Consider the following 25,920-nt stretch of genomic DNA (forward strand, 5'->3'; position numbering starts at 1 on the left):
AGTATACTATTGATTCTCAAGTTTTAGAGGGTGACAATTGCCGCATAAAATGACGCCCCTGCCATAATACTACCCTTAAAGGCATGTTAGTAGGAAAGAAATTAACTATTTATGTAATTATAAAAATTATTAATGTTAAATATTTTATTTTAGCTAGAGGCTGTATGTCAATAGGCACGGTCGTCTTGCTAGGGGTTATATCTCATTAACCATACTTTGTATTGCCGTCTTGCTGGTCTGTATGTCATTAAACGTATTTTATACTGCTACCTTGCTAGGGGCTGTATCACACTAACTGTAAGCGTACTTTGTACTGCCATCTTGCTAGAGGCTGTATCTCATTTAGGATACTTTGTATACCGTCTTGTTAAGGGCTATATCTCATTAACCATACTTTGTATACCGTCTTGCTAAGGGCTATATGCCATTAAACGTACTTTATACTGCCGTCACTGTATTTCATTAAGGATACTTTGTATACCGTCTTGTTAAGGGCTGTATGTCGTTAAACGTACTTTATACTGCCGTCACTGTATCTCATGAAGCGTACTTTGTACTATTATCTTGCTAGGGGCTGTATCTCATTAAGCCATCTTCCTAGTGGCTATATCTCGTTAAGCCAGGGATGCAAACAAGCAACAAAATTTTACTAGCCCAAGAAAAAAGCTATTAGCCTACACCCCACAACAGAAATCATTTACTTATCTTCGGTATGATATTAAATACTTGCCCGAACCGATGAACCATTTGCCCGGGCGAGTGCATTTGCATCCCTGCGAGTAATTGTTTGCATCCCTGCGTTGAGCATACTCTCCACTACTATCTTGCTGTATCTCATTATGTAATGATTATATAATATTGCTCTTCGTTCCCTCTGACTTTGTTTTCGATATTCTTCCTTTTTAGTCGCTATCCAATTTACAATTCAGTTTCAGAGTAAATTACACCTGAAATGAACAGCTGAGAGGAGAATCGGGCACGAATGACAAACAATGAAGTACCAGAATAGCATCAGTGAAGTGTGATCATACTGTATCAACTGATAAAATGACTAGCAATACCAGTGAAGAAATTTAGTTCTTCGATGTCACTAATCTTAGGTTGAGAAGAGAGAAAGAAGCGTATCTATTAGCCTTACCTTGCCACATTGTTTGCATTTGCCCTTTTGCGATCGTCGATGGACCCAGTGGTGATGGATGGTCGTCTGTTCCCTGTACTGCCGAACACCAACATCCCGAAAGGTAGGCTTACACGTAAACCTCATTCTGTCCATTAAGATTCCTATGCAACTTGCATGCGCGATTATCTTGCACGACGTACACTTCATCCGAGGGCCATGCTTCTGCAAAGAAAAGGAATAAATATGCATTAGTGTGACAGTATCACTACTAGCATACTGTAAGAAACAATGATGTACAAATTAGTTTTACACTTACTATATACTCTTTTTAAAGTGTAAAAGGATAATTTATATATATTTTCATCAGGATATACAGGATTGCAGTTGGGCTGTAGGAATGGCTACAAGGAACCATTCTCGTCTTAGAAAGTCTTTGTCTCGTCTCGGGCTGTCTCGTAGAGACCTGCACGGGCCGGGCTTGGGCGGGCTAACTCTGTTATTTCTTTGGGCCAGGCCGGGCTTGGGCGGGCCGACACTGATTTCTCTTCAGGTCGGGCCGGGCTGGGGCCGATTAATTGCAATTCTTTAATAATTATTAACTTTCATTAAACGATAATTAGAATAAAGGGAAACGTTGAAGAAGTGTGCTCGTGAAAATGTTACAAAATGAAACTTTTAAAATTTATCGGGCCCGGGCCGGGCTTGGGCCAAGAAGTTTTAAAAATTTATCGGACCGGCCCGGGCAGGGCTTGCGACGAAAATTTCCAAAACTTCTCGGGCCCGGGCTGGGCCGGGCCTAAGTACATTCGGGATGGATTGGACTCGGGCCGAAACATTCGGCCCATGCAGGTCTCTACTGTCTCCTCTCGTCTTGTGGGCAACTCTAAAGCTTAAAGCTATAGAGGCATCACAAGACCACTAGCTTGATACGCACCTGAAATTATGTAATAGGGTATATGTGTAACGAACTTTAGCATTATGTATATCACATACAGGAATTAATGAATTACTATTCATACCAATAATAGCTTGTATTATAACTTGGAGCAAAACATAAACATTCTGAATCTATCTAGAAGAGACAGTGAAGAAGAGCCTGCGTATTGAAGATGGGTATGAGCTAGAATTATTAGGTGTACAAGGTTTGCATATATCAGAAAACATGAGGAAACGTTGCGAAGCATAAGGGATGGAAATAAACGTTAGAAACTAGAACGAAGAGATCGATATCAAATATAGAAGTAGGAGGGGAGAAAATAAAACAGATGACTATGCTGAGGACATGAAGTGTGAACGTGAAATAACAGCAAGGACAAGAAAGGTTAAAGAAACATTTAGGAAACATTCTATTTTTGTGGCTTTTTGAGTAAAGAGTTAAGGAAAAAAAAACTCATAAAATATGTTGTATGGAATATTGTACTCTATGGGGTAGAAACGTAAACATTTTGCAAAAGTAATGAAAAAAAAAAGACTGGAAACTTTCGAAATGTAGACGAAATGTGGAGAAGAACGGAGAGAATGAGCTAGGATCTAACTTAAAACAAATGACGAAGTGTTAGAAATATTAAAGGAAAAAAGACCAATTCTAGACACAATTTAAAAAAGTACCTATTACAATTAAATTTAAAAAGACGAAGAAAAACTTGTTGGAGCATTGGGTGAGAAGGAGCTGCATCATAAGCAATGTTGTACAAGGTAAATGGCAGGGAAAAGAGAAAGGGGCGAAAGAGGCTTCAGTTGATGGACAGTATTATATAAGAAACTTGTTATGTAAAAATGAGATGACAACTGAAGATCATGATACATGGAAGCTTCTCAGTTTAGCAAATGACCTGCCAATAATGACAAGAGTACCTATGATAATGATGATGATATATTTCGAGGAAGTGTAAAAGTGTAAATGACACATCAACAGTTCTGTACACAGAATTTCCTCATAGCGGATTCAAGTAATCAATGTCATATCCTTTCAGGACAAGTGTAATTTTTATATACAAATCTTTACGTAATAAGTGTTTGCTTTTCATAATATCTTGCTCAAAGAGGTTTTCAACTCCCGAATTCCCTCCTTGCGTATGTTACGACATATCTATAACATATTTTGGAGGGAATAGGTTTAACTCAACATTCAATAAGAGAAACTTTTCAATATAAAACAATTAAATTTTTAATTTGGTACTTTGTAGTACACCCTTTCAGCATTTAAATACAAACCAAAAGCGAGATTAAATCCATTTGCGTATTATGTTGTTGCGTTGCGTATTTATGCTTCCAAATTGCCAATTTTGTGGCTATACACAAAACACTACCTCTGTAATATTATATAACACTCCCTCTCTCGTAAAACATAGTTTATTTTAATTTCTAATGCAGGGTTTTATGTGACCCTGCGGCTGCCTTCCACCTATCTCGCATATGGTTGGATAGGGTATTCAATTTATGTAGTTTGTTTCATAAGCAAAAATCTCATTTTGTTGGGTATTTGTTTGTTCTCTGTAATTTTCAATTAAATTAACTGGATATTGATCTTTTCGGAGCATTTTACGTACACAGCTCTTATTGGTATTTAGTAATAACGAGTAATTAGTTGTTAATCCTTGTGCAATAACCCGGAGCGTTCTGCCTGCGGTTAAATAAGATGAGAGGTATACATATGTTATCTTTAACCAGAAATATATATACTTTTTAAAATGGTGTGAATATAATGTAAGCACGAGTTTTGAGTGTGCTTTTTTTTTTTTATTTTTAATAATCTACCAGTAATATTGTAATCCAGTGATCATTAAGATGTACGGCTCGAGAAGGAAGCTCACTGGTAAAGTGCTTACTCTTAAGGCTAGTCCCACACACGAGATGCCGTGGTCCACGAAGTTTCTTTTCAGACTGTAACATTTAAAAACTCACTGGGTTCTTTAATTTTCACTTGCACGTCTGCATGCCGTTTCCCTGCCATGCCTCGATAATGAAAAGAAACTACCCCGGTAGCGGCTCAACAGCTTCGGCTTTCGTCGGAGTAGTCGAAGCGACACGATGTTGATCAGAGCCAATGTCCTCCTAGCCATTCACCTAAGGAAACGGTTTAAAAAGTTGTAGATGCACGGCATGGAAACGGTATGTGTGGACGGTCGCGACCATGTTATGGATGGAGTCTATTTTCGAGTTTAATTTCATGTTACCATATACGAGTGTTTCAAAGTGATTTTAAAAATTATTAAATAATTCATTTACTGTAAAATTTAATCAATTGTCTTATTCTAGTCCATGGGATGTAAAAATCGAATGAAACTTTTAATGTCCCTGTAGGCTAAAGAAGACTGATGATTAATGAACGAACGATTGTGAAAGAGTTGGTGGAATGAGGATGTGTGAGGAAATGGAAAATCTCGGGAAAACCCATAAACGGATGTTATCCATGACAAAGTGAAATGGTCTGGGATCGAACCTGGGATTTTTTACATCATATGTGAGCACCCTGAAAGACCGTGCTGTTTCCTCCACTAGTACAAATCATAAATTTTAGAGAACGCTTCAAAAGATGACACACGTCAATCGATAAACCTCATCAAGCTGAATAAATAGATAGCTATGAGTGAGTGTAAAATTCTCATGTGTAGGTTTCGAGAAAGTCGAAAAACTACTCATATCATAAACCTAGCAGTTAATGATACGCGATAATCATGTCACCTAATAAGATGAAACTGATACTAAAGTATAGCACGTCACCTAATAAGATTAAACTGATACTGAAATATAGCACGTCACCTAATAAGATTAAACTGATACTGAAGTATAGCACGTCACCTAATAAGATGAAACCGATACTGAAGTATAGCACGTCACCTAATAAGATGAAACCGATACTGAAGTATAGCACGTCACCTAATAAGATGAAACTGATACTGAAGTATAGCACGTCACCTAATAAGATGAAACCGATACTGAAGTATAGCACGTCACCTAATAAGATGAAACTGATACTGAAGTATAGCACGTCACCTAATAAAATGAAACCGATACTGAAGTATAGCACGTCACCTAATAAGATGACACTGATACTGAATTATAGCACGTCACCTATTAGGATGGAACTGATACTGAAGTATAGCACGTCACCTATTAGGATGGAACTGATAATGAAGTATAGCACGTCACCTATTAGGATGGAACTGATAATGAAGTATAGCACGTCACCTATTAGGATGGAACTGATAATGAAGTATAGCACGTCACCTATTAGGATGGAACTGATAATGAAGTATAGCACGTCACCTATTAGGATGGAACTGATAATGAAGTATAGCACGTCACCTATTAGGATGGAACTGATAATGAAGTATGGCACGTCATCTATTAGGATGGAACTGATAATGAAGTATGGCACGTCACCTATTAGGATGGAACTGATAACGAAGTATAGCACGTCACCTATTAGGATGGAACTGATAATGAAGTATAGCACGTCACCTATTAGGATGGAACTGATACTGAAGTATAGCACATCACCTAATAGGATGAAACTGATAATGAAGTATAGTACGACACCTAACACTATTCAAAGATGAGACATATCGATAACTTACATGGAGCTGAAATGTTAAATAGCATCAGTTGTTGTGTGTATTATCCTAACAGTAACACACACAATCCCAAATGTGACACACATACTACTTATAAAATAATAAAGACAAGCAATGTGTAACAAGTCTCACAATGAACTTATTAAATTCTCGTGAAGTGTTACAAGCTTTAGAAAAACAGTGTTCATGAAGAAGGAATCTCGTGTTGATTTCCTAAGTTAAAAACTTCCGCAATAAGAAATTGCTTTGACGAAGAATTAAACTTGAGAATAGCAATTTAACTGTAGCACATTTCACGCCTCTGAGATGTGAGATAAACCCGTTAAAACCATCCCAAGCAGCCATGCGATATATATTCACTTATATATCTTTTAACGTGCAGAAGAATAAGCGCCATCTCCCGTTTGCAAGATAAGATACATAAAATGGAGTAAATGAACTTTAAAAGTAGCAATATGAAATGTTAAATGAACACCATCTTTACGCTAAAATGAATTTATTACTTAGTTTGCATTCAAGATTAGCTTTATCGCTTTCTTGAGATATTAATTGAGTGCTACTTTCAGGCATTCATATGAGGGACTCAACCTTCCTCTAAGCATGAATGATTTTTTTTAATAAGAAAGAAAAACAAAAAAGTAAGCGTGAATGGTTTATCGCGTTTACTTTATGACAGATAATATTTTTAATGCTCTTAAATGATAATATGTTATCTCTTGAATGCCTACAAAGAGAGGTTAGTTGACTTTTCCTATTTCTTCGTAATTTAGAAAGAATAACCAAGTGAAAGTATATTACGTTTTTGTCCTTAAAATGTTAGTGTATTTTCTTGAATACTATCATAATTCGTTTACACTAAAAAGATCGTGTAGGCAGTCTACGATGACAACATCTGTGACACTGAAATATTTGGATTTATAAACTTTTTTTCTTAAAAGGATCGTGTATTTTTTTGAATACTAGCATAATTCGTTTACACTAAAATCGTGTAGGTAGTATACAATCACATCATCTGTGATACTGAAATAAACGTTTTTATCCTTAAAATAGTAGTGTATTTTCTTGAATACTATCATAATTCGTTTACACTAAAAAGATCGTGTAGGCAGTCTACAATGACAACATCTGTGACACTGAAATATTTGGAATTTATAAACTTTTTTTCTTAAAATGATAGTGTATTATCTTGAATACTAGCATAATTCGTTTACACTAAAATCATGTAGGTAGTCTACAATCATATCATCTGTGACACTGAAATAAACGTTTTTATCCTTAAAATGATAGTGTATTTTCTTCAATACTATTATAATTTGTTTATACTGAAAAAAAATCGTGTAGGCAGTCTATACTGACATCATCTGTGACATATTTGGAATTTATAAGCTAATGCAACATTGCATTTTTATGAGCTTGAAAAAAATGCAATGAAATCTTTCAGTTTAACGTCCCAAGATTATGTCTTTTAGTCTAACGGAGAGGGATGGTTAAGGGCAAGCGAATGATGATGGAAGAGTTGGTGGAATGAGAATGTGGAAGGAAACAGGAGTACCTCGAGGAAATCCAGGTACGCGATGCTGTCCACCACAAACTTACTTGGCCGGGGATTGAACCAGAGACCTCTAGTCGATTTCTCAAAGACAACTTAGTCGATTTTGTTCGTAATTCATAAATAATATTTCATCAATAACAGTGTAATGTGGAGTAAACCATTTCCATCAAAATATCCAGAAGGAGTAGTTTAGCCTTGGGGATGATTTATTTTTGATAGTTCTCAAATATGACTCATGAGATTCTGTTGTTATTTCATAAACATTTCATTAAATAACCCTAATATATGACATAAGTACTTTCTTACGAAAAAACCCAAAAGAGGTTTACTTTTGGGGTGAGTTTTCTTTGAGCGAAGTTTTCCGTAAATGCCTTAAAATTTTGCTCGTATTTCACAAGAAAATCTTTCACTAATAACTGCAGGGCAGGGCAGGGCAGGGGGTCGTGAGTCCTATGGGACCAAGAAGATAAGCGGAAGATGAATGAACTGACCAAGTTTGGTTTTAATCCATTCGGTTTAATCCTGTATCCACTAAATACAAGAAATGGACTCTACTATCATAGAAATAGATGGATATCGTCAGGGCTGTAGTCGAGGGTACACGGAGGTACACGCCGTATGCTGTCTGTTTAATCTTAGTCATTTACAGTGCACCTTCCGTTTCAAGGTGTATAGTGCTTTCTACTTTTAGTTTCGTTTATATTTATTTAATAGGGCCATGACTCCAATGATAAAGTGACTATATCACCTTTTTCTTATATTCTCAACAGGTGTTTAAATATATGTCATGAAAAAAATCAGGCGCGATTTTTTCTATTCCTTTTCGGAGTGAGTTGGTTCCTTTCCCATACCTACACCCATTTATGTTATTAATAATGTGATTTAAGTAAGGAGTGTTATCAAGAAAATAGCATGAAATGCTTTTTAGATATAAAACAGAGTAATGTATACCTTATAGACTATTTTAATTGAATTAATTAATACATACGATTTACATTTGTTCATTAAAATGCCTTCAAGTCTCTTACGACAATCATTAATGATCACAAAACAGCGAGTACCCTCTGAAAATTTTAGGACTACAGCCCTGGATATCGTGAGATCTCCGCAATAGTATATTAAAAATCCCGCATAAGTTTATTACAAACCAGAAATTATAAGCAGATCGCTGGCAAGAGGGTGATAAAATGGGGAGTCGTGATAGAAATTAGATTGAGAACCACTGGTTTAAGGAATAGGAACGAGAAAGTTTAACACGGTAGCCCAGCGTTTCCCAACCGGTGTGCCGTGAATGGGCCCCTGGTGTGCCGCGAGGAATTGAAACAAAATTATTAATTTTATAGCAATCAAATCGAAAAACGTAGGGAAAAATGTATATTTATATTTCACATTACTATGAACCTCTACTATGAATGTACAATTTTAAGTTTCATACCGGGTTACTGTTCTGTACATTTCTAATGTTGAAAAAAGTATTTGTTATCATTGTTATGACCATTAGTGCTTCTTTATTGTTGCAGACTATTTCATAACTTGAAAATTTAAAATATTCAATCCTTTCGACAAATTACTTACATTTGTGTTTTAAAAGTAAAAGAGATTTTTTTCTTTCGTTATTTAGTGATCTAAGGTTGGATACAGCTTTTAAAAAGAAAGCGTATTTTTAAAACCCTGAGTTCAATATTTCATTGCGATTGTTTTCTATTTTTTAATTAGAATGAAAAATAAGCAAAATGATTTACCACGGGGAAAAACAGTAATAGAGCTTTTTCCTCTGTGAGAAGGAGGCCAATAATCACAGAAAAAAATACCACTGTGTTTATATTTACAAATAATAATATCTATAAGTGTGCCGCGAGAATCCAAGTAACACCCGTACGTAGTGTGCCGCAAGTTGAAAAAGGTTGGGAAACGCTGCGGTAACCCGTACATTTTACATTCTGTTTTTTTTTTTCAAGTACTTATAATTGGAATGTATTAATATCTTATTTTGACAAAGTACTGTATTTGGCCGATCACTGTTCCTTGCAAAATAAATAAAGATTATACTATTACTATTATTATGCTAAGTTGTATGAATTTATCATTTGTTTTGAATCCAATGTTGTGCTTATAGAACTTATTATCAACTAACATATTTCAGCCAGCAATGCTTGTTTTGGGTTTCTCTTTGTTCTGTAAGTACCTTGCAGGGGATTGTATTTGTCTCATGTATAACCAGTAATGACTCCATAAAATAAAACAACGGGAATACTGAAATGCTCCCACGAGACTCATCGTCTTGAGTCATATGACAGTTCGGTATTGTTCTCCAGTGAGCTCCAAACACTGAAAAGAATGTTACCTTTACGCCAGCTGGGACAGGGAACTGTACGTATACATATTTGAAAAAGCCGCACACTGTTTTGCTGAAATATAAAAACTAAGCAAAAGGTCTCATTCGGAATTAAAAAATAAAATAGAAGTATGCATGGAGAAAAGTTTGACAGCTTGGAAAATGACTCCCCTACTGGGATACAAAAAACACCAGAATCCTCTTTTCTGTTGGTCTTGGATCACAGTGACACAATCACCCTACGGTCTCGTCTGCTACGTAAGAAAAATTGATGCAGCGTGAAAGTATTCCTGAAAGAATAGAAACAAGACGGAAACAGCTTTCTTTTCTTCTTGTGATGTATTGCTGAGATCTTTCGTAGTCTTATATTATAAAAGACACGTACAAAATGTTGAAGAAGAATTAATTCCAAGTTGATGTTGCTGAAAATTTGAATGAATTCTTTGATATGTTTTATTATTGTAAATAGATGGAAACACATTAAGTTTAAACAGAACTTCGAATATCCCTTCGCTACTCGCTAGTAGGAGGTTTAGATCGTGACTCGTCAGTAGAGGGCAGCTCTGATAAGGACTTGCTAGTAGACGGTAGCACCGATCATGACTCACCAGTAGAGTGCAGCACCAATTGCGACTCACCTGCAGTGTTTCATCTATCGCGATTATCCAGCAGAGGGCAGCACCGATTGCGATTTGCCAGTAGAAGGCAGCACCCAGCGCAATTCACCAGCAGAGCATAACATCGATTGCGACTCGCCAGCGTAGTACAGCACCAATCACAACTTGCCAGTGCAGTGTGGCACCGATCATGATTCACCAGCAGAGGGTAGCACTGATCGTTTTCCGTCAGCACATGGCACTGTTTTGGCGCCATGAGCTGGAATCGTCCAGTAGAACTATTATTTTCTTGCCATTCAATTAGCTTACAAGCAACGTACAGAACAAGGCACGATCAGATCCGACTCAAACTTCGCCCAGAGAACATATAATAGAAAAGAAGAAAAAATGCCAAATTAGAGCTGTCCCCATCCAGAAACACCGGAGATATGCTCCGCAACATAACGCACCATACGATAATATGATATAAGGTAAACATCGCTAATTACCCATTTATGTCGGAAACGGAAAGGATGGGCAGCACCAGGATATCAAGATATTTGATATGCTATAACACTGACTTGGCGGTCATCTTGAAAGCCGCCATCTTGGATATAGCGTAAGGTATTGAAATGAGAAGCGGGGTGTATGATATATCAATGAAAGGTAAAATGCAAAAGGAAAACCAATGATCTAACAGCAAAAAACATATTATGATGGTATGGACGGGACGAAGTGTAGAAGACTCGGGCAAAACAAACGTGTATTCGAAGGGCAGAATAATAGGGCAAGAACTCCACGATAAATGGTACGCGACAAGTAACTGTAACAGTGTCTGTGCATGGAAGTGCATCCGCCTTGACAGATTATGCCTTCCGAGGATATTGGGATTCCGTTTGGAATAGTGAAAACCACAATTGCAACCCGCGATACGATCACTCGTTTGGAGACTACATAATCTACAAAGGACTACCTCTTATGAAACAGCAATTCGGCACCTCACTCCGGAGTGTAGGACATATCATCTTGGATTGGTGATCAAAAGCGCGACCTACCTGTGATTGAAGCCCACTCCTGGACACCGTTTTGTACGTTTCTTTTTCAATTTTCTTGTTGTTTCGTGTGAACAAGAGACATTTCGGCCCACGTTTGTTTAAACAACACTATCTGAAACAAAGTGCGCACGGATGGGAAAGGCCAGCCCTGTTCTAGCTTACATTCTTTACGAATGTATCTTTTCCTTTGCACGGTTTGCTATACTGTTTCACGACGGTCCCAAACAGTCACAATATCAGAGAAAGGCACCAATATCCTCGGAAGGCATAATCTGTCAAGGCAGATGCACTTCCATGCACAGACACTGTTGCAGTTACTTGTCGCGTACTATTTATCGTGAGGTCTTGCCCTTCCCAATACACGTTTGTTTTGCCCGAGTCTTCTACACTTCGTCCCGTCCATACCATTACACATATGTTTTTCGCGGTTACATCATTGGTTTTCCTTTTGCATTTTACCTTATATTGATATATCATACACCCCGCTTCTCATTTCAATACCTTACGCTATATACAAGATGGCGGCTTTTAAGATGGCCGCCAAGTCAGTGTTATAGCATATCAAATATCTTGATATCCTGGTGCTGCCCATCCTTTCCGTTTCCAACATAAACTGGTATCTTGCGATGTTTACCTTATATCATATTGTCGCGTGGTGCGTTATGTTGCGGAGCATATCTCCGGTGTTTCTGGATGGGGGCAACTCTAATTTGGCATTTTTTCTTCTTTTCTATTATGTGTTCTCTGGGCGAAGTTTGAGTCGGATCTGATCGTGCCTTGTTCCGTACATTGCTTGTTAGAATTATCTCTAATCGAAGAGTTTATCTGATTCCTAGCAACTCCACTTATACACAAATAATAACACTGAAAATCACACAGTAAATCAAAAACGCTGATTCCAAACCCGAAGTCTATTTCTGGATAACACTTGTGTTCGACACCCAACAGAAGCTCACAAATTAGACTGTCGATGAACCACTAACATTAGAAACAACATAGCAAATCGACGGTTCTGACTCTGAACCTAGAATCCATTTTTTTCCATAGCCGTTTCTCTTCTCGAAATGCAGGAGCTGGGACCAGTGACATTGTCCAGTAATCCAGCAGCTCTTTTGGAGACAAAATAGTGTGATGCAGAACGACCTACATTGTGAGGATTGCATGATGACTTATGCGCCCACCAAGTACACCGGATTCAAATCCCGGTTGTGGTTCGGAACCGACGTTACTAATAGGCCCTGTCCTTCATAACCTCGCTGTTGCATAAGAACGTATACCAAAAACTTAAAATACAGGTCAATATAAACACTATTATGGGGGGGGGGATTTTAAAAATAAAGAACGTAGAAGTGACTTCAATATTGTAATACTCTGTAGGTAGTCAATAAATAAAATAGGACTTAGTCCATCAGCTTTTATTATACAAAGTCCCAATTAAAATCTTCTCTAAGTCTGTAATTACTTTAAAATAAGTGTTTTCAATATGAACAAAGAGGATCCCTTCGGCATACTATGTTGCCTCGGGTTGATAGGATGGAACAGGCCAGCAACCAGCGGTGGGCTAGGGGGCCTGGCGCCCCCTAAACTTTTCGTGGCCCCTCCAGACTTCAGTAGAAAATGCTATTATTAAAAGAGAAAACACAATTTGGTTATGTAAGAGAAGTTTTAATGACTTGACCTCTCTAACATATTCATGCCCCCCCTCCCAACCTCTATGGCTGGTTTCGGGCCTGGAATGGTTTCCTAGCCCAAAGTGGCCTCGGAAGTAACTACCATATTGTACGTTAAGACTACTTAGCTCAAAGCAGCCTCGGGAGTAGGTATTGTAGCTTAAGACTCCGTAGACTAAAGCAGCCTCGGAAGTAGGTATTGTAGGTTAAGACTACTTAGCTCAAAGCAGCCTCGGGAGTAGGTATTGTAGGTTAAGACTCCGTAGACTAAAGCAGCCTCGGAAGTAGGTATTGTAGGTTAAGACTACTTAGCTCAAAGCAGCCTCGGGAATAGGTATTGTAGGTTAAGACTCCGTAGACTAAAGCAGCCTCGGAAGTAGGTATTGTAGGTTAAGACTACTTAGCTCAAAGCGGCCACGGGAGTAGATATTGTAGGTTAAGACTCCGTAGACTAAAGCAGCCCCGGAAGTAGGTATTGTAGGTTAAGACTCCTTAGCCCAAAGCGGCCTCGGGAGTAGGTATTGTAGGTTAAGACTCCGTAGACTAAAGCGGCCTCGGGAGTAGGTATTGTAGGTTAAGACTCCGTAGACTAAAACAGCCTCGGGAGTAAGTATTGTAGGTTATGACTACTTAGCTCAAAGCAGCCTCGGGAGTAGGTATTGTAGGTTAAGACTCCGTAGACTAAAGCAGCCTCGGAAGTAGGTATTGTAGGTTAAGACTACTTAGCTCAAAGCAGCCTCGGGAGTAGGTATTGTAGGTTAAGACTCCGTAGACTAAAGCAGCCTCGGAAGTAGGTATTGTAGGTTAAGACTACTTAGCTCAAAGCAGCCTCGGGAGTAGGTATTGTAGGTTAAGACTCCGTAGACTAAAGCAGCCTCGGAAGTAGGTATTGTAGGTTAAGACTACTTAGCTCAAAGCAGCCTCGGGAGTAGGTATTGTAGGTTAAGACTCCGTAGACTAAAGCAGCCTCGGAAGTAGGTATTGTAGGTTAAGACTACTTAGCTCAAAGCAGCCTCGGGAGTAGGTATTGTAGGTTAAGACTCCGTAGACTAAAGCAGCCTCGGAAGTAGGTATTGTAGGTTAAGACTACTTAGCTCAAAGCAGCCTCGGGAGTAGGTATTGTAGGTTAAGACTCCGTAGACTAAAGCAGCCTCGGAAGTAGGTATTGTAGGTTAAGACTACTTAGCTCAAAGCAGCCTCGGGAATAGGTATTGTAGGTTAAGACTCCGTAGACTAAAGCAGCCTCGGAAGTAGGTATTGTAGGTTAAGACTACTTAGCTCAAAGCAGCCTCGGGAGTAGGTATTGTAGGTTAAGACTCCGTAGACTAAAGCAGCCTCGGAAGTAGGTATTGTAGGTTAAGACTACTTAGCTCAAAGCAGCCTCGGGAGTAGGTATTGTAGGTTAAGACTCCGTAGACTAAAGCAGCCTCGGAAGTAGGTATTGTAGGTTAAGACTACTTAGCTCAAAGCAGCCTCGGGAGTAGGTATTGTAGGTTAAGACTCCGTAGACTAAAGCAGCCTCGGAAGTAGGTATTGTAGGTTAAGACTACTTAGCTCACAGCGGCCTCGGGAGTAGGTATTGTAGGTTAAGACTCCGTAGACTAAAGCAGCCTCGGAAGAAGGTATTGTAGGTTAAGACTACTTAGCTCAAAGCAGCCTCGGGAGTAGGTATTGTAGGTTAAGACTCCGTAGACTAAAGCAGCCTCGGGAGTAGGTATTGTAGGTTAAGACTCCGCAGCCCAAAGCGGCCTCGGGAGCACGTATTGCAGGTTATGATCAGTAAAAGGCACTGATGATTTCTTGGTCTCGACGTGCTCTTTTATAGCCATCCTTTGGAGGGAGAACCTGTGAAGGTGTTGTCGGAGTTGTTCGAGGTTTTCCGTATTCTCTTCGTCTCTTCCAGTAGGAGTGGTTTTCTTCTGTCGTCTGCCACTATTTATTTACAAATCTTGAAAACATGTGTTTATAGTATCTGTGGGTATACGGAACCTTCCAATATTATTATTCGAAAACAGATGTTGGTAGACAAAAGCTTACAAAAAGCCTTGTAATTCTTTTTCCTAAAATCCCCACCAATACCATTAATCAACAAACTATCTCAGGGTTCTTCTTTAAACCACACAAAAAACAGTGAGATCTGTGATTCTTATTTAAATTTCCGACATATTAAATTGCAAACGATAACTGCATCCAAGATGGGAAAGAAGTTATTTACATGAAAATAGGAACCAAATACGGACCTATGGTTTCTTTATCTAACAGACGTGTTGTTAGAAACCGAAATTGTGACTTTTGGAATCTAGTACAGTGTAACTTCAAATAACTAAACTCCAATTATCCAGACAACTATAAGGAAATGAACATTAAAGAAAAAGCATGTGTTACATGTACACTCATGTCCAAAATTATTGTCGCATGTCTATAAATATGTTGTTCTAAGAATATAATTTGATAATGATTTTGTCCGGTATTTCTTACAATGTTGGTATGTGTATAATCGGCGAAGACATGTACGTATGTGGCAAATTTCGTGTCAAAAGAGCAGTAAATAAGAACGATAAAACGAAAATAAAATTTTCTTGTCCATTTAGCCACATTTTATTTTATTCATTATAATTTTCGTATTTATAATTCTTTTCCTAAGAATTTAGCACAAATATACATTTCCCGATTATACACATAGTATCAGTATTAAAAGTAAATCATTATCAAATTATATTCTTACAAGAAGACAGTTATAGATATGCGACAAGAATTTTGGACATGAGTGTACATGTACACTATTTGAAGGAGTTTGGTTTTTTGTGTGGCGTGATATTTTCACATTTAGTATTGAAATCGTAAATTATATTAGATTTCTACCACTTCCGGTTTTAGTAGAGAGTTAAGGAGGAGATAAAATATATACTTAAGAAGCTTACAATTTCTCGCTATCTATTACCGTTTTTACCGTACAGTGATTAACATTAAAACTAGAAGTGCTGCTATTTCCGGTTTATTGCTATTATTTCCGGTTTGAATAGAAGGTTAAGAGACAAGACAGTGACACAATCTTAGAACGTGAAATCGATTCCTAAAAAAAAAAAAAAAAAAAAAAACATTTCTCGCTCTCATTTTTGGCTTATGTGTAGGTCAATATTGAAACCGGAAGTTGTAGCGGGTTTTAATCACTTCCGGTTTTAGTAAAGAGTTCAGAATGAGGATAAAATTTATTCTTGTGGCCCTTAATCGGTTGCAGGAAACCACTTCTCGCTATCTATTAACATTTTGTTCTATAATGATAAACGCCGAAATCGGAAATAACTCCTTTCTACCACTTCCGGTTTGAATATTAAATGCATAAACGACCCTGTATATCCAGGGCAAATTTGATAGTGATTTATCAAGTAGTTCTTTAGAGTTTTTTTTTGTCTCCCGGACGGACGTACACACGGACAGATAAGGTAAATACATAAAAGAGTGTTAATAAAACAAAATTCTGAAAAATTAAATTTAAGAAAAAAACTATTGACGAAAGGAACTCACAAAGAAATTGAAGCTAATCACTAAAGAAATATCGATTGAAAACGTGCAGCACATCGATTGTCGTGAAACTTCCTGGCTTTTCCAAGCGCAATGCAGATTACATAACCGAATGGCTACAGTGAGAATCAATGGCCCTGTGATGTTAAATCTTGTGTTTTGATTAAATTTATTCATACCGTAGTTTTTGAATCTCAGCAGGCGGAAGGAGAAGGTGACGATGTTACCTTTAATTGAACCCAAAAATGGGATTTAATGCGAGTACCACGTTCGTTTATAGTGATACTGTCTTGGATTGGATAGAATGGCAGCCTGAATGCAAGCACGTACGGCTTTTTTCTGCCAAGCGTTTGCGGATTTAAACAGCAGGTAAACGAGTACATACGGCACGTGTTCTAACACATCTGTAGTTATCTGAGTACATAGTACTGTGTATTGTGTGTGTGTTTTTTTTTATTCTGTGTAGTAAAAATTATATTAATCTTGACATGCATATGTCCGGATAATTCGAGTTTCATTGTACTTGCGTTGACAGCGGAAGTAAAACATTATTAGAATAATCCATTACGCTTTAAAACCTCTGCGTGCTGATAGCTTCATTTCTGTGGTGTCACTCTGAATTGCGGAGTGGAACTAACAGTATGCTCACAGAAACCGCGGTGGTTCAGTGGCAGAGCGTTCACCTCTGGTGCATGGGGTCCTTGGTTCGATCCCAGCTCGCACCAAGTGAGCTTTGTGATGGACAAACGCCATATGCGTCGGGTTCTCCCGTTCCATCACCCTTTCTTCACTCCACTGTTTTAACCTTGTCTCCTTTAGCCTAGCTGGCATAACCATGGGGAGTAAAACTCAGATTTTTTTTTTCAGTTGCTCATGACGCAAGACGAAACGGACGAGAAATGAAGTTTTCTGATTTTGTAAATTTTGTGAGGGGAGTCTCATCTCGTCACGAGTTTCGAAAACCTTCCTTCATCTCGTTTTTGTAAATTTAAGTGCAAAATTTATGCAATGATTATTTAGTTAATTTCATCTAAAAGTTATCAGATTCCTTCCGCGTCACGATAGGTCCACGAAGAGGATGATATAAGAACACTTAAACTATATTCATTAAGTATATTACATGGAGTATATTACATAATGACTTGCGTATCTTTAAACGCTGATAAATGCTTTCCATTGTGTTCGTATAATCACTTTCTAAAATTTCTAGTTTTAATACTATAAATCAAGTAACACTAAAACAGTGTTTGAGACGTAAAACTTGGGTGAACTAATGTTGACTACTAGATTCGTGAAATTTCTAGCCTCGAAATTATGTTTCTTTTCTTGCCTCAAACTGAAATGAAACGAATTATTACAGTTTTACGTCCCACGGATTATGCCGCCTAGACTAGAGGAGACGGTAATGATGAGAAATAAATGAAATGATGGAATAAAGAAAGTAGGGGGAAACAGGAAAATCTAGAGAAAACCCAAGCACACGATGTTTGTCCAACACAAAGTTCATTTGGTGCGGGTTGGGATCGAACCAGCGACCCCACGCGCCAGAGCAAAGGCAAACGCTCTACTACTGAACCACCGCGGCCCCTGCCTCAAATTTAAAAGGATAATTCTAGTCTCTTTTTCAAGCCGAGAATCGAGCCGAATCGAGAAATGCATCGTCTCGTGGACAACACTAAATGAGATGCTGCAATGAATTATAAATAGCCGAGGGCCTAATTTCGTTACTAAGCTTCGCAAAAATTGCAAACCGCAATGCAAAACGTACAAAAATCAATAATAACTGTTATGCTATTATCGCAAACTACAACGCAGATTTTACGTTGCTTTGACGCAAACTGTCACGGAATAGGTCCCCTTATAAGTATATCTGATGAAGATAAGAGTACTTATATAAGGAAAGGGACAAAAAAAGAAAGAAAGAAAAGAAAGAGGAAAAACGAGAGAAATCCACAATTAATATTTCTTCATCTTGTCACTCTCTTATTAAAGTGCTGCTTTTCGAGCTACCTTTTGAAATATGAGTGTTCTGAAGCACTTGATCCCTTCAAATAGATCTCATTACTTACAAGTGCCTATCAGATATCTTAAAAACAATTCAATCCAACATCGTTTCAATCTTAGCTGTAGAGGAAAATAACTACAAGATCAAATGTCAGAACGTAGAAAAGAAGTTTTAATTGCAACACGAAAACTTGGTGATAGAAAAAATTACTTAAAATATTCCAGGAATTCTAGTACGTAACAAGTACCTAGGTATAAAATGTCAGATATTTTTTTAAAAAAAATATTTTACATGTAATTTATAAAATTCTACAATATTTCTAGTGTGTAACGAAAAAAAAAAAATACCCAAAGACGAGACATACTAGTGTATCAATCGATTAATCACGTCCAGCTGAACAAACTTATATGCTTGGAGGATAAATTCACATGCGTAATTTGTCGAGAAAATACGAGGTGTGTTCAAAAAGTATCGAACCTTTGGCAAAAATACAGTTACTGATTTGAAAATCCGATACACTAATTCCCTTCAAAGTAGTCTTCTTGGTAATGCACACCATTGTTGGAAAAACTTGCGGAACGCAGTTTTTGGAATGGTAAGCAACCGTGCTGTCACATTTCGCACGATGTCTTCTCTTGACTCAAATCGGGTCCATTTTAGTGGCATTTTCAGCTTGGGGAAACAACCAAAAGTCACACGGAGCCATTTCGGGTGAAATAGGAAGCCTGACAACACACAGAAATGTTGTATTTGAAGATCAAATTTCGCGGACACTCTTCTCATGGTCAAATCCTCGTTCAAAATTGAATGCACCGATCCGATTGAATGGTCTCCACTTGGGTATCGAAAAGCTTTTTGGCAAAATTTGATGCAGTATTGCTGCTCAAGTTTTTCTGTCATTTTTTAAAAAAACTGAAATCCGACGACGCTCATTACACGTCTTCATTCGTTGGCCGACTCACAGCAACTGGCGCTTTTTGTGGGCGAGAAAAAAAATTCACGACTGCACAAGAGTGTCCCCTCTATAATTACACTGAAGAAAGTCTTCCGTATTTCACTGGTTTATGCGGGAATAAAATGAAGTTCGATACTTTTCCAACACACCTCGTATGTGCATTCGCAATTTTGGTAGCTCAATAAAACCTCGCTCTATTCAATGGTTTAATTGAAATTCTAGTTTTACGCCTTACGATTATGCTCTGTAGCTTAAACAAACGAATTCTTTATTAGAATGAACGATTTTTGGTGGAATGGCAATGTGGGAGGAAACGGAAGTATCAAGATAAAATCTACTAACACGATGTTGTCCACCACAAACATACTTGGTTGAGGATCGAACCAGGGACCCCCGCACCAGAGGCAAGTGCTCTGATCAATGTGTAAACCGGAAATGGTTGATTTCTTCCATTTCCGGTTTGAATATCACCTCCAATGAACTCGACTCCTAACTGTTCTCCCTAAGGGCGCCGATCAAGCTACAAAGCTCATATGGGCCACCCCATATATTTTTATGTGTATTTGTTAATTACATATATTATGTGTATTTTAATATGTATTTTATTGTTATATGTATTTTTTATGATTATACCAGTGGTGGCCACCCCCCTTATGTCTATGACGCACCCCCAATTGTCTATCCGTAGGTGTTTTTCCATGAAAAAATCTTCTTTTCGATTAATTTTACCCCCCCTCATCAAACATATTTATATATATTTTAACCCCCCCCAAATATTTCAATGACGCAGTTTGCGTCATGGGCACCCCTGATTATACAATATTTGGCATAATTTGAGTTGAGTTTGTCTTAAAAATTATCATATATGCCTTCTAAGACCCTTATCTGCAACTACAGATGGGCCCCCAAAGTTGCAGAGAAATCGGCGCCCTTGGTTCTCTCTCTATATTACGGCCAAAATTGATAGTTATCTATCAAGTAGTTACTCCGATTTCTCCTCTCGCGAACGAATAGAAAGATGAACAATGGAGACAATGGAAACCACATTTTATCCAGGTATTATCACCGGAAGACTGTGATGTTAGGATGGAGTTTGCTGAATCTACATTACAATGGATGGAAGAAGAACCGGATACCCTGAGTAATAATTTGTGGTCAGACGAAGCAGTGTTCCATTTGAGTGGGATCATAAATCACCATTACTGGGCCACTAGTAACAATATTAAAAAAAAAAAAAAAAACTGCAATGGCGTCCTTTACTGACTTTGTGGTGTAGTATTCGTGATGACATTCTTATGGGTCCTTAAATTCTTCGTGAAACAATGAATGCGGAAAGGCATGTGCAGGTGCTACAAAAGTTTGTTTATCCCATTCTTTTAATCTGGGACGGAGTGGACAATTTGTACTTTATGCATGATGGGACATCTCCCCATTTTGCATTATTTCGCGGAAATGTTGGGTGGCCACCGAGAAGTTCAGACTTGACCCATTGGATTTTTTTCCTTTGGGGGCATTTGAAAAAGAAAATACGAGTATATGCTAGAAAACAGAGTGACTTGGACACTTTGGAAGCAGTCATTAAGGAAGAGTGCGCACGGGTACCAAACGACATGATGCAACGGTTTTTAAGGAACGTTTGCCCCCGACTGCAACGGTGTACTACTAATGCTGGTGCTTATGTTGAATGAAATGGGAAGGACCATAGTACATAATAGAATTATCAGCAACCATGTAACATTGTTAGTGACGGAATAATAGTGAGATGGAAATAGGGATATAATTGTGGATCGCCCTGTATGTAACGGAATTTTGGTAAACGCAACTCTTTTAACAAATGATGCCATACTGGCATTGACATTAGAACCAACTTAACTACAAGTAAAACGACCAATAAGACTTTGCGTAGGTGGGCTTATAACAAAGAAAACACAAAAAGAGTGATGGGAGATTTTTTAACCAGGAGGAAACAAGGCTGCTTACCCTCGATGGACCATCAATCAGTTTTCCGGTTGCTGAACATAAAAGCAAAGAATTGGCGAACATCAACAAAGCAGCGATGCGTACTTTCAATCACTGCCAATATTTCAACATGCAGGGGAAGTCAACTGAAAATGCACAGTGGGAGCGCAATTTAGCCGCTGGCTACGCTGAAAATTCAACTAGAAATACAGGGTGATCACAATTTAATGATATTATATATATGAAGGGTACGGGGAAAAAACAAGGAATGTCCATGTATGTGCTTTTTCGAGTGCTTTGTCCTATCTGTTGGTGACTCTTGGCACTATTTGACTGTCTATACCATGCATCCGTAGATGTAGAAATGTTCATGTAAAAAGTGGTAAAAGATTTTATAACCCTATTCTTTGTACGCGGTTTTCAATATTTAAACGCCGTTTTCTCGAAAATGCAGTTTTGTGACATTCCCTGTTTTTTCCCCTTACCCTTCATATATATATATATATATATATATATATATATATATATATATATATATATATATATATAATGAATGCAAGTATGTTTACGTGATCATCACGGTCAAATGGCAAAGTCAAATGAAATGACTTTAGTGTTTAGTTAGGCCCCAATTCCAACTGAGATGACCATATACATATCCTAAGGGGTGAATGGGTGAGGGGTCAAAATTTTTGCCGTTCAACTTAAGGAGCTGAAATTCAGTATATTTCACAACTTTGTTTTAAGTGTAAACTCTTTAGTCAGTGGAGAGCAGAGCGTGGATCATGGGTCAGAGTTGATGATGATAGTTTTGGTGGGTGGTGGGTCAGAGTTGATCACAGTGGGTGGTTGGCCAATGGGTCATGGGTCAAGTTTTCATTGATCCACGGGATCTCTGTTTCGATTAGTTCTGCTGTATAAACATGTATTCAACTAAACTTTATGTATAAAACTTTTTTTTATGAATTAAAACAGAATGGATAACATTAACATCAGTACCTTCATATTCGGTAAGAAGAAATATGTATCTGAAATTACATTACATTACCCTTTTTTACTAGAGGGGACAGCAACGTTATTTCAGACTTTGGTTGGAGGCAAGATCCCTAATTAAGTAGATTTTCACCGTTTTCATTGATTTACCGGGTAAGTCAAAATAATGTTTCGGATTTCGTTATTGTTTGAACAGTAATGAGCTTTTCTTGCCAGAATAATTTTTTTCTTTGCCAGTATAATCTCAGAAAGCCTTTTTAAAATTATTATTATTTCTATTGCAGAGGTGTGGTTACGTAGACGTTCACGAGGCAATTTTAGTCGAAGTAAGCAATATGGCTTCTACAGGCAACAGAGCATTCTGTGTGCTTGGTTTTCATGCAACTACAGTACGCCTGTTTGACAGTTCAATGGCGTTTCTGTGGAAAATTTAGGGTATTTGTACCGACACTTGCTACAACTGTGGTTGAATTGCATGAACGCATCACAGCAGCTGTGGCCGATATCGACCCTGATATGCTAGGAAGAGGTTGACAGGACCTTGATTATAGACTAGATGTGTGTCGTATAACTCAAGGATCGCAAATCTCTAACATAGTTGTTAAAAGAAAAAAAAAAAAATTGAAATCGGGAACATCAATTTCGACTCTCTCTGTTTTATCTTCTTATTGATTAAAATTTATACAGATCTCAAACCCAAGGTAGGGGTAATTGACTAATATCTGCAGCCCCAAGTGATGCCCCTGGGGCTCCAGAAGTATAGCCAAGGGTGCCAGCAGAGACGTATACAGCGTATACCAAATATATTCATTGTCCAGCGTAAATGTACGCGCGTATATAGAGTTAGGTGGGTATACACTATATTTTTGAAAACGGTAGAAAGTTTATCATTACATCACTGTATCAAAGTGTGTTGACCCGACCATGAGGTTCACTGTACTAGTAAATATAAGTTGCTGAATAATGTTCACACTATTGGATTACCGGTAAATGAATAAATAACAAGATTTTCTGATTTATTCATAGGCCTAAATGCCATGTTTTAATACCTGTTTTAAAGACATGTGAACGTAACTGCTAAACAGCTTCTGAAATGGAAAGTCTTTCCATTCAATCTCTTAACAAAACAGTTCACACAACACATTCTAAGCACGAGTAGCCTCTGACTGTCTCTCTCTTTTTTTTTAAAGTTATTTTTACCAAATACAATGCCTTTATAAATTATTCTGTGTCAACAAACAAACAAACGTCACAGGGAAATTTGAATAGGCAGTCTTTGACACGAATTTATTTCCAATGTGGCAAACTGATGTTCGTGTTCGAATCGATTACCATATAAAGAAAACAAAAAACACAATCTGCAATTCAAAACCAGCTACAGGTTTCCCCATTCGTACTGTATACTACCAGAAAACAAAATGTCAAGTGAATATTGACAGAATTCAAACTGGATTTAGTAAGAGTGAGAAAGAACCTGGATATAATTCTCACAAATGCTAAAACAATAACTTCAAAAAGTAGCACATTACTGGTTATTGGTGAAGAAACTCATTTTGAATTAACTTCGTTGCACCAATCAAATATAATCATTGATTTTTGGAAACAAAACTGCTTAAAGCTTGGCATGTGGCAATGGTAACCTAAGCTCTTGCACATAAGAAGTATTGTAAAATCCTTTATATATATATATATATATATATATATATATATATATATATATATATATATATATATATATATATATATATATATATATATTGACAGTTAAGGTGAATGAAAAAAAAAAAAGCAAACTACCAATAGATGACATTCCGTTTCCAGTATCTTTTCAATCTAATGTTCACAATAATTCAGTGAAATTTTGATTATGGATGTTGAAACATTGTCAGAAGACAAAATAAATCAATAATTATCCGAGGATAATCCGTGAATTTTAAAAATAGTTTTTCTTCGTGGATGAGAGATTTTAAATTGATTGAAAGAACATTATTGAGGTTCAAAATAGTGTTCTCAACAATGAATGAAAAAGACAATTATAAAATTTACAGAATATCCTCTGATTTATTGATTGTTTGTCTTTGAGCAAACTTCCAACATACATCTCTTGCACTTAGACAATATTGGTAATAACTCAGTTAGAGCTATCAGTAAAACACGGTGTATACTTTGATTTAGTGATTTAATTTGTCTCTGGAGAAAGTTCCAACATTCGTCTCTTGGATTTGACTGAGTTCTTGTAAATATTGTCAATCAGTATTAGCACGCCTCATCTGTTGATTATTGATTCAATCTGTCTGTGCGCACAGTTCCAACATCCACCTATTGAATTTGACTGAGTTATTGTGAATACTGTGACATCATATAAAAATGGAAAGATATCAAATGTGCTGACACCTATTGCCACTTGTATAAAAATAATGTTTGATATTTCGAATACCATTTAAAGTTTCAAATACAGTTTAAAATGTGAAATATTACTGCATATAACATTCATTTCCAAAAAGACGAAATGGAAATGTTTGGATTGTAAATCAATAAATTTCGAAAATAAATAACTAAATAAATCGTTACTTCTATCTATTAAAATGCTACAGTAGCAATTAAAAGCGCCTGAGCTCCAACCTATAACTTTAGCTTTCAAATCTTTCATTTACGGTTATGTGTGATCTCACGTTTAACAGAGACAAACATTTTAAGTATTTGTACTTTAAATAGTCTAAATTACTTAACTATATCTTTTTCATAAAGTTTATGATATAAAATTATTGTTCAAAGCCTTTGTATTTTAATAAGCCTTCTCTAAAATCAATGCATGTGAATTGTGCTTCCATCTTCAGAGTTCTTTTAAACTATGTTTATATGTTTGTGGCCAATCCTTTCGACAATGAGATCTCGGAAACGACAGGCTCTAGAAAGATGCCGTTTTCATTGATCGATTGCGAATTTTGCGTAAATTGTCCAGTTCTAATCGAATATTTGAAAAGCATGGCCATTATTCCTTTATTTTTAAGGGACACTGGAAGCGTTGAAATTAAAAAAAAAAAAAAAAACCTAAAGCATCATATCCTATGCGTCATACATTCCAACACCACATTGTTGTATATGTTTCAGGCGTTTGTTTCATGGCCAAATAATAATGAAAAAGGAAGGATAACCATTTCTCGAATTTAAGATAAATCTTTATTTTTTGAGTGTTTTGCCCAATGAACACCATATATAACTGACATTATAATTAATTGTATATGTAATGTATTTGCTTATTACATACTGCATGCAAGAAGAAAGAAAACACTGGTCATAAATGAATTAAAAACTCCAATCGGAAGAAGGCTCAAATCTTGCAAACGGTGCAAGATATTGAGAAAAAATAATTGAAACAATCTCCCCTTTATGATACCCCTTTCCGATTTGTTAAAATCAACACGTCTTTCACTTGTGTCTGTAAAGGGACATGTACATATGTTGTGAGGAATGAGAAGGAGATTTATGCTCATATGTAGGGATGCGCACGAGACAAAATTTGAGGCTGTCTCGACTCGAAAATGTGCCGTAAAAGTGATGTCTCGACTCGAAAAATATAT

At 37.2% G+C, this 25,920-nt stretch overlaps 1 protein-coding gene across 1 annotated transcript in view; it reads right to left on the minus strand.

The window, feature by feature from the left end:
• The window catches only part of rdgA (retinal degeneration A), a gene marked incomplete in the record, with an annotated part of 666,123 nt that overhangs the window by 226,564 nt on the left and 413,639 nt on the right, over positions 1-25,920 (minus strand). Inside the window, 1 exon segment of the mRNA XM_081737830.1 lies at positions 1,139-1,342. Within this exon segment, the coding sequence (XP_081593956.1) occupies positions 1,139-1,342 (204 nt within the window).

The sequence above is a fragment of the Thermobia domestica genome, chromosome 14 (assembly GCF_964235325.1).
Source record: "Thermobia domestica chromosome 14, izTheDome1.hap1.1, whole genome shotgun sequence".
Lineage (NCBI taxonomy): Eukaryota > Metazoa > Arthropoda > Insecta > Zygentoma > Lepismatidae > Thermobia > Thermobia domestica.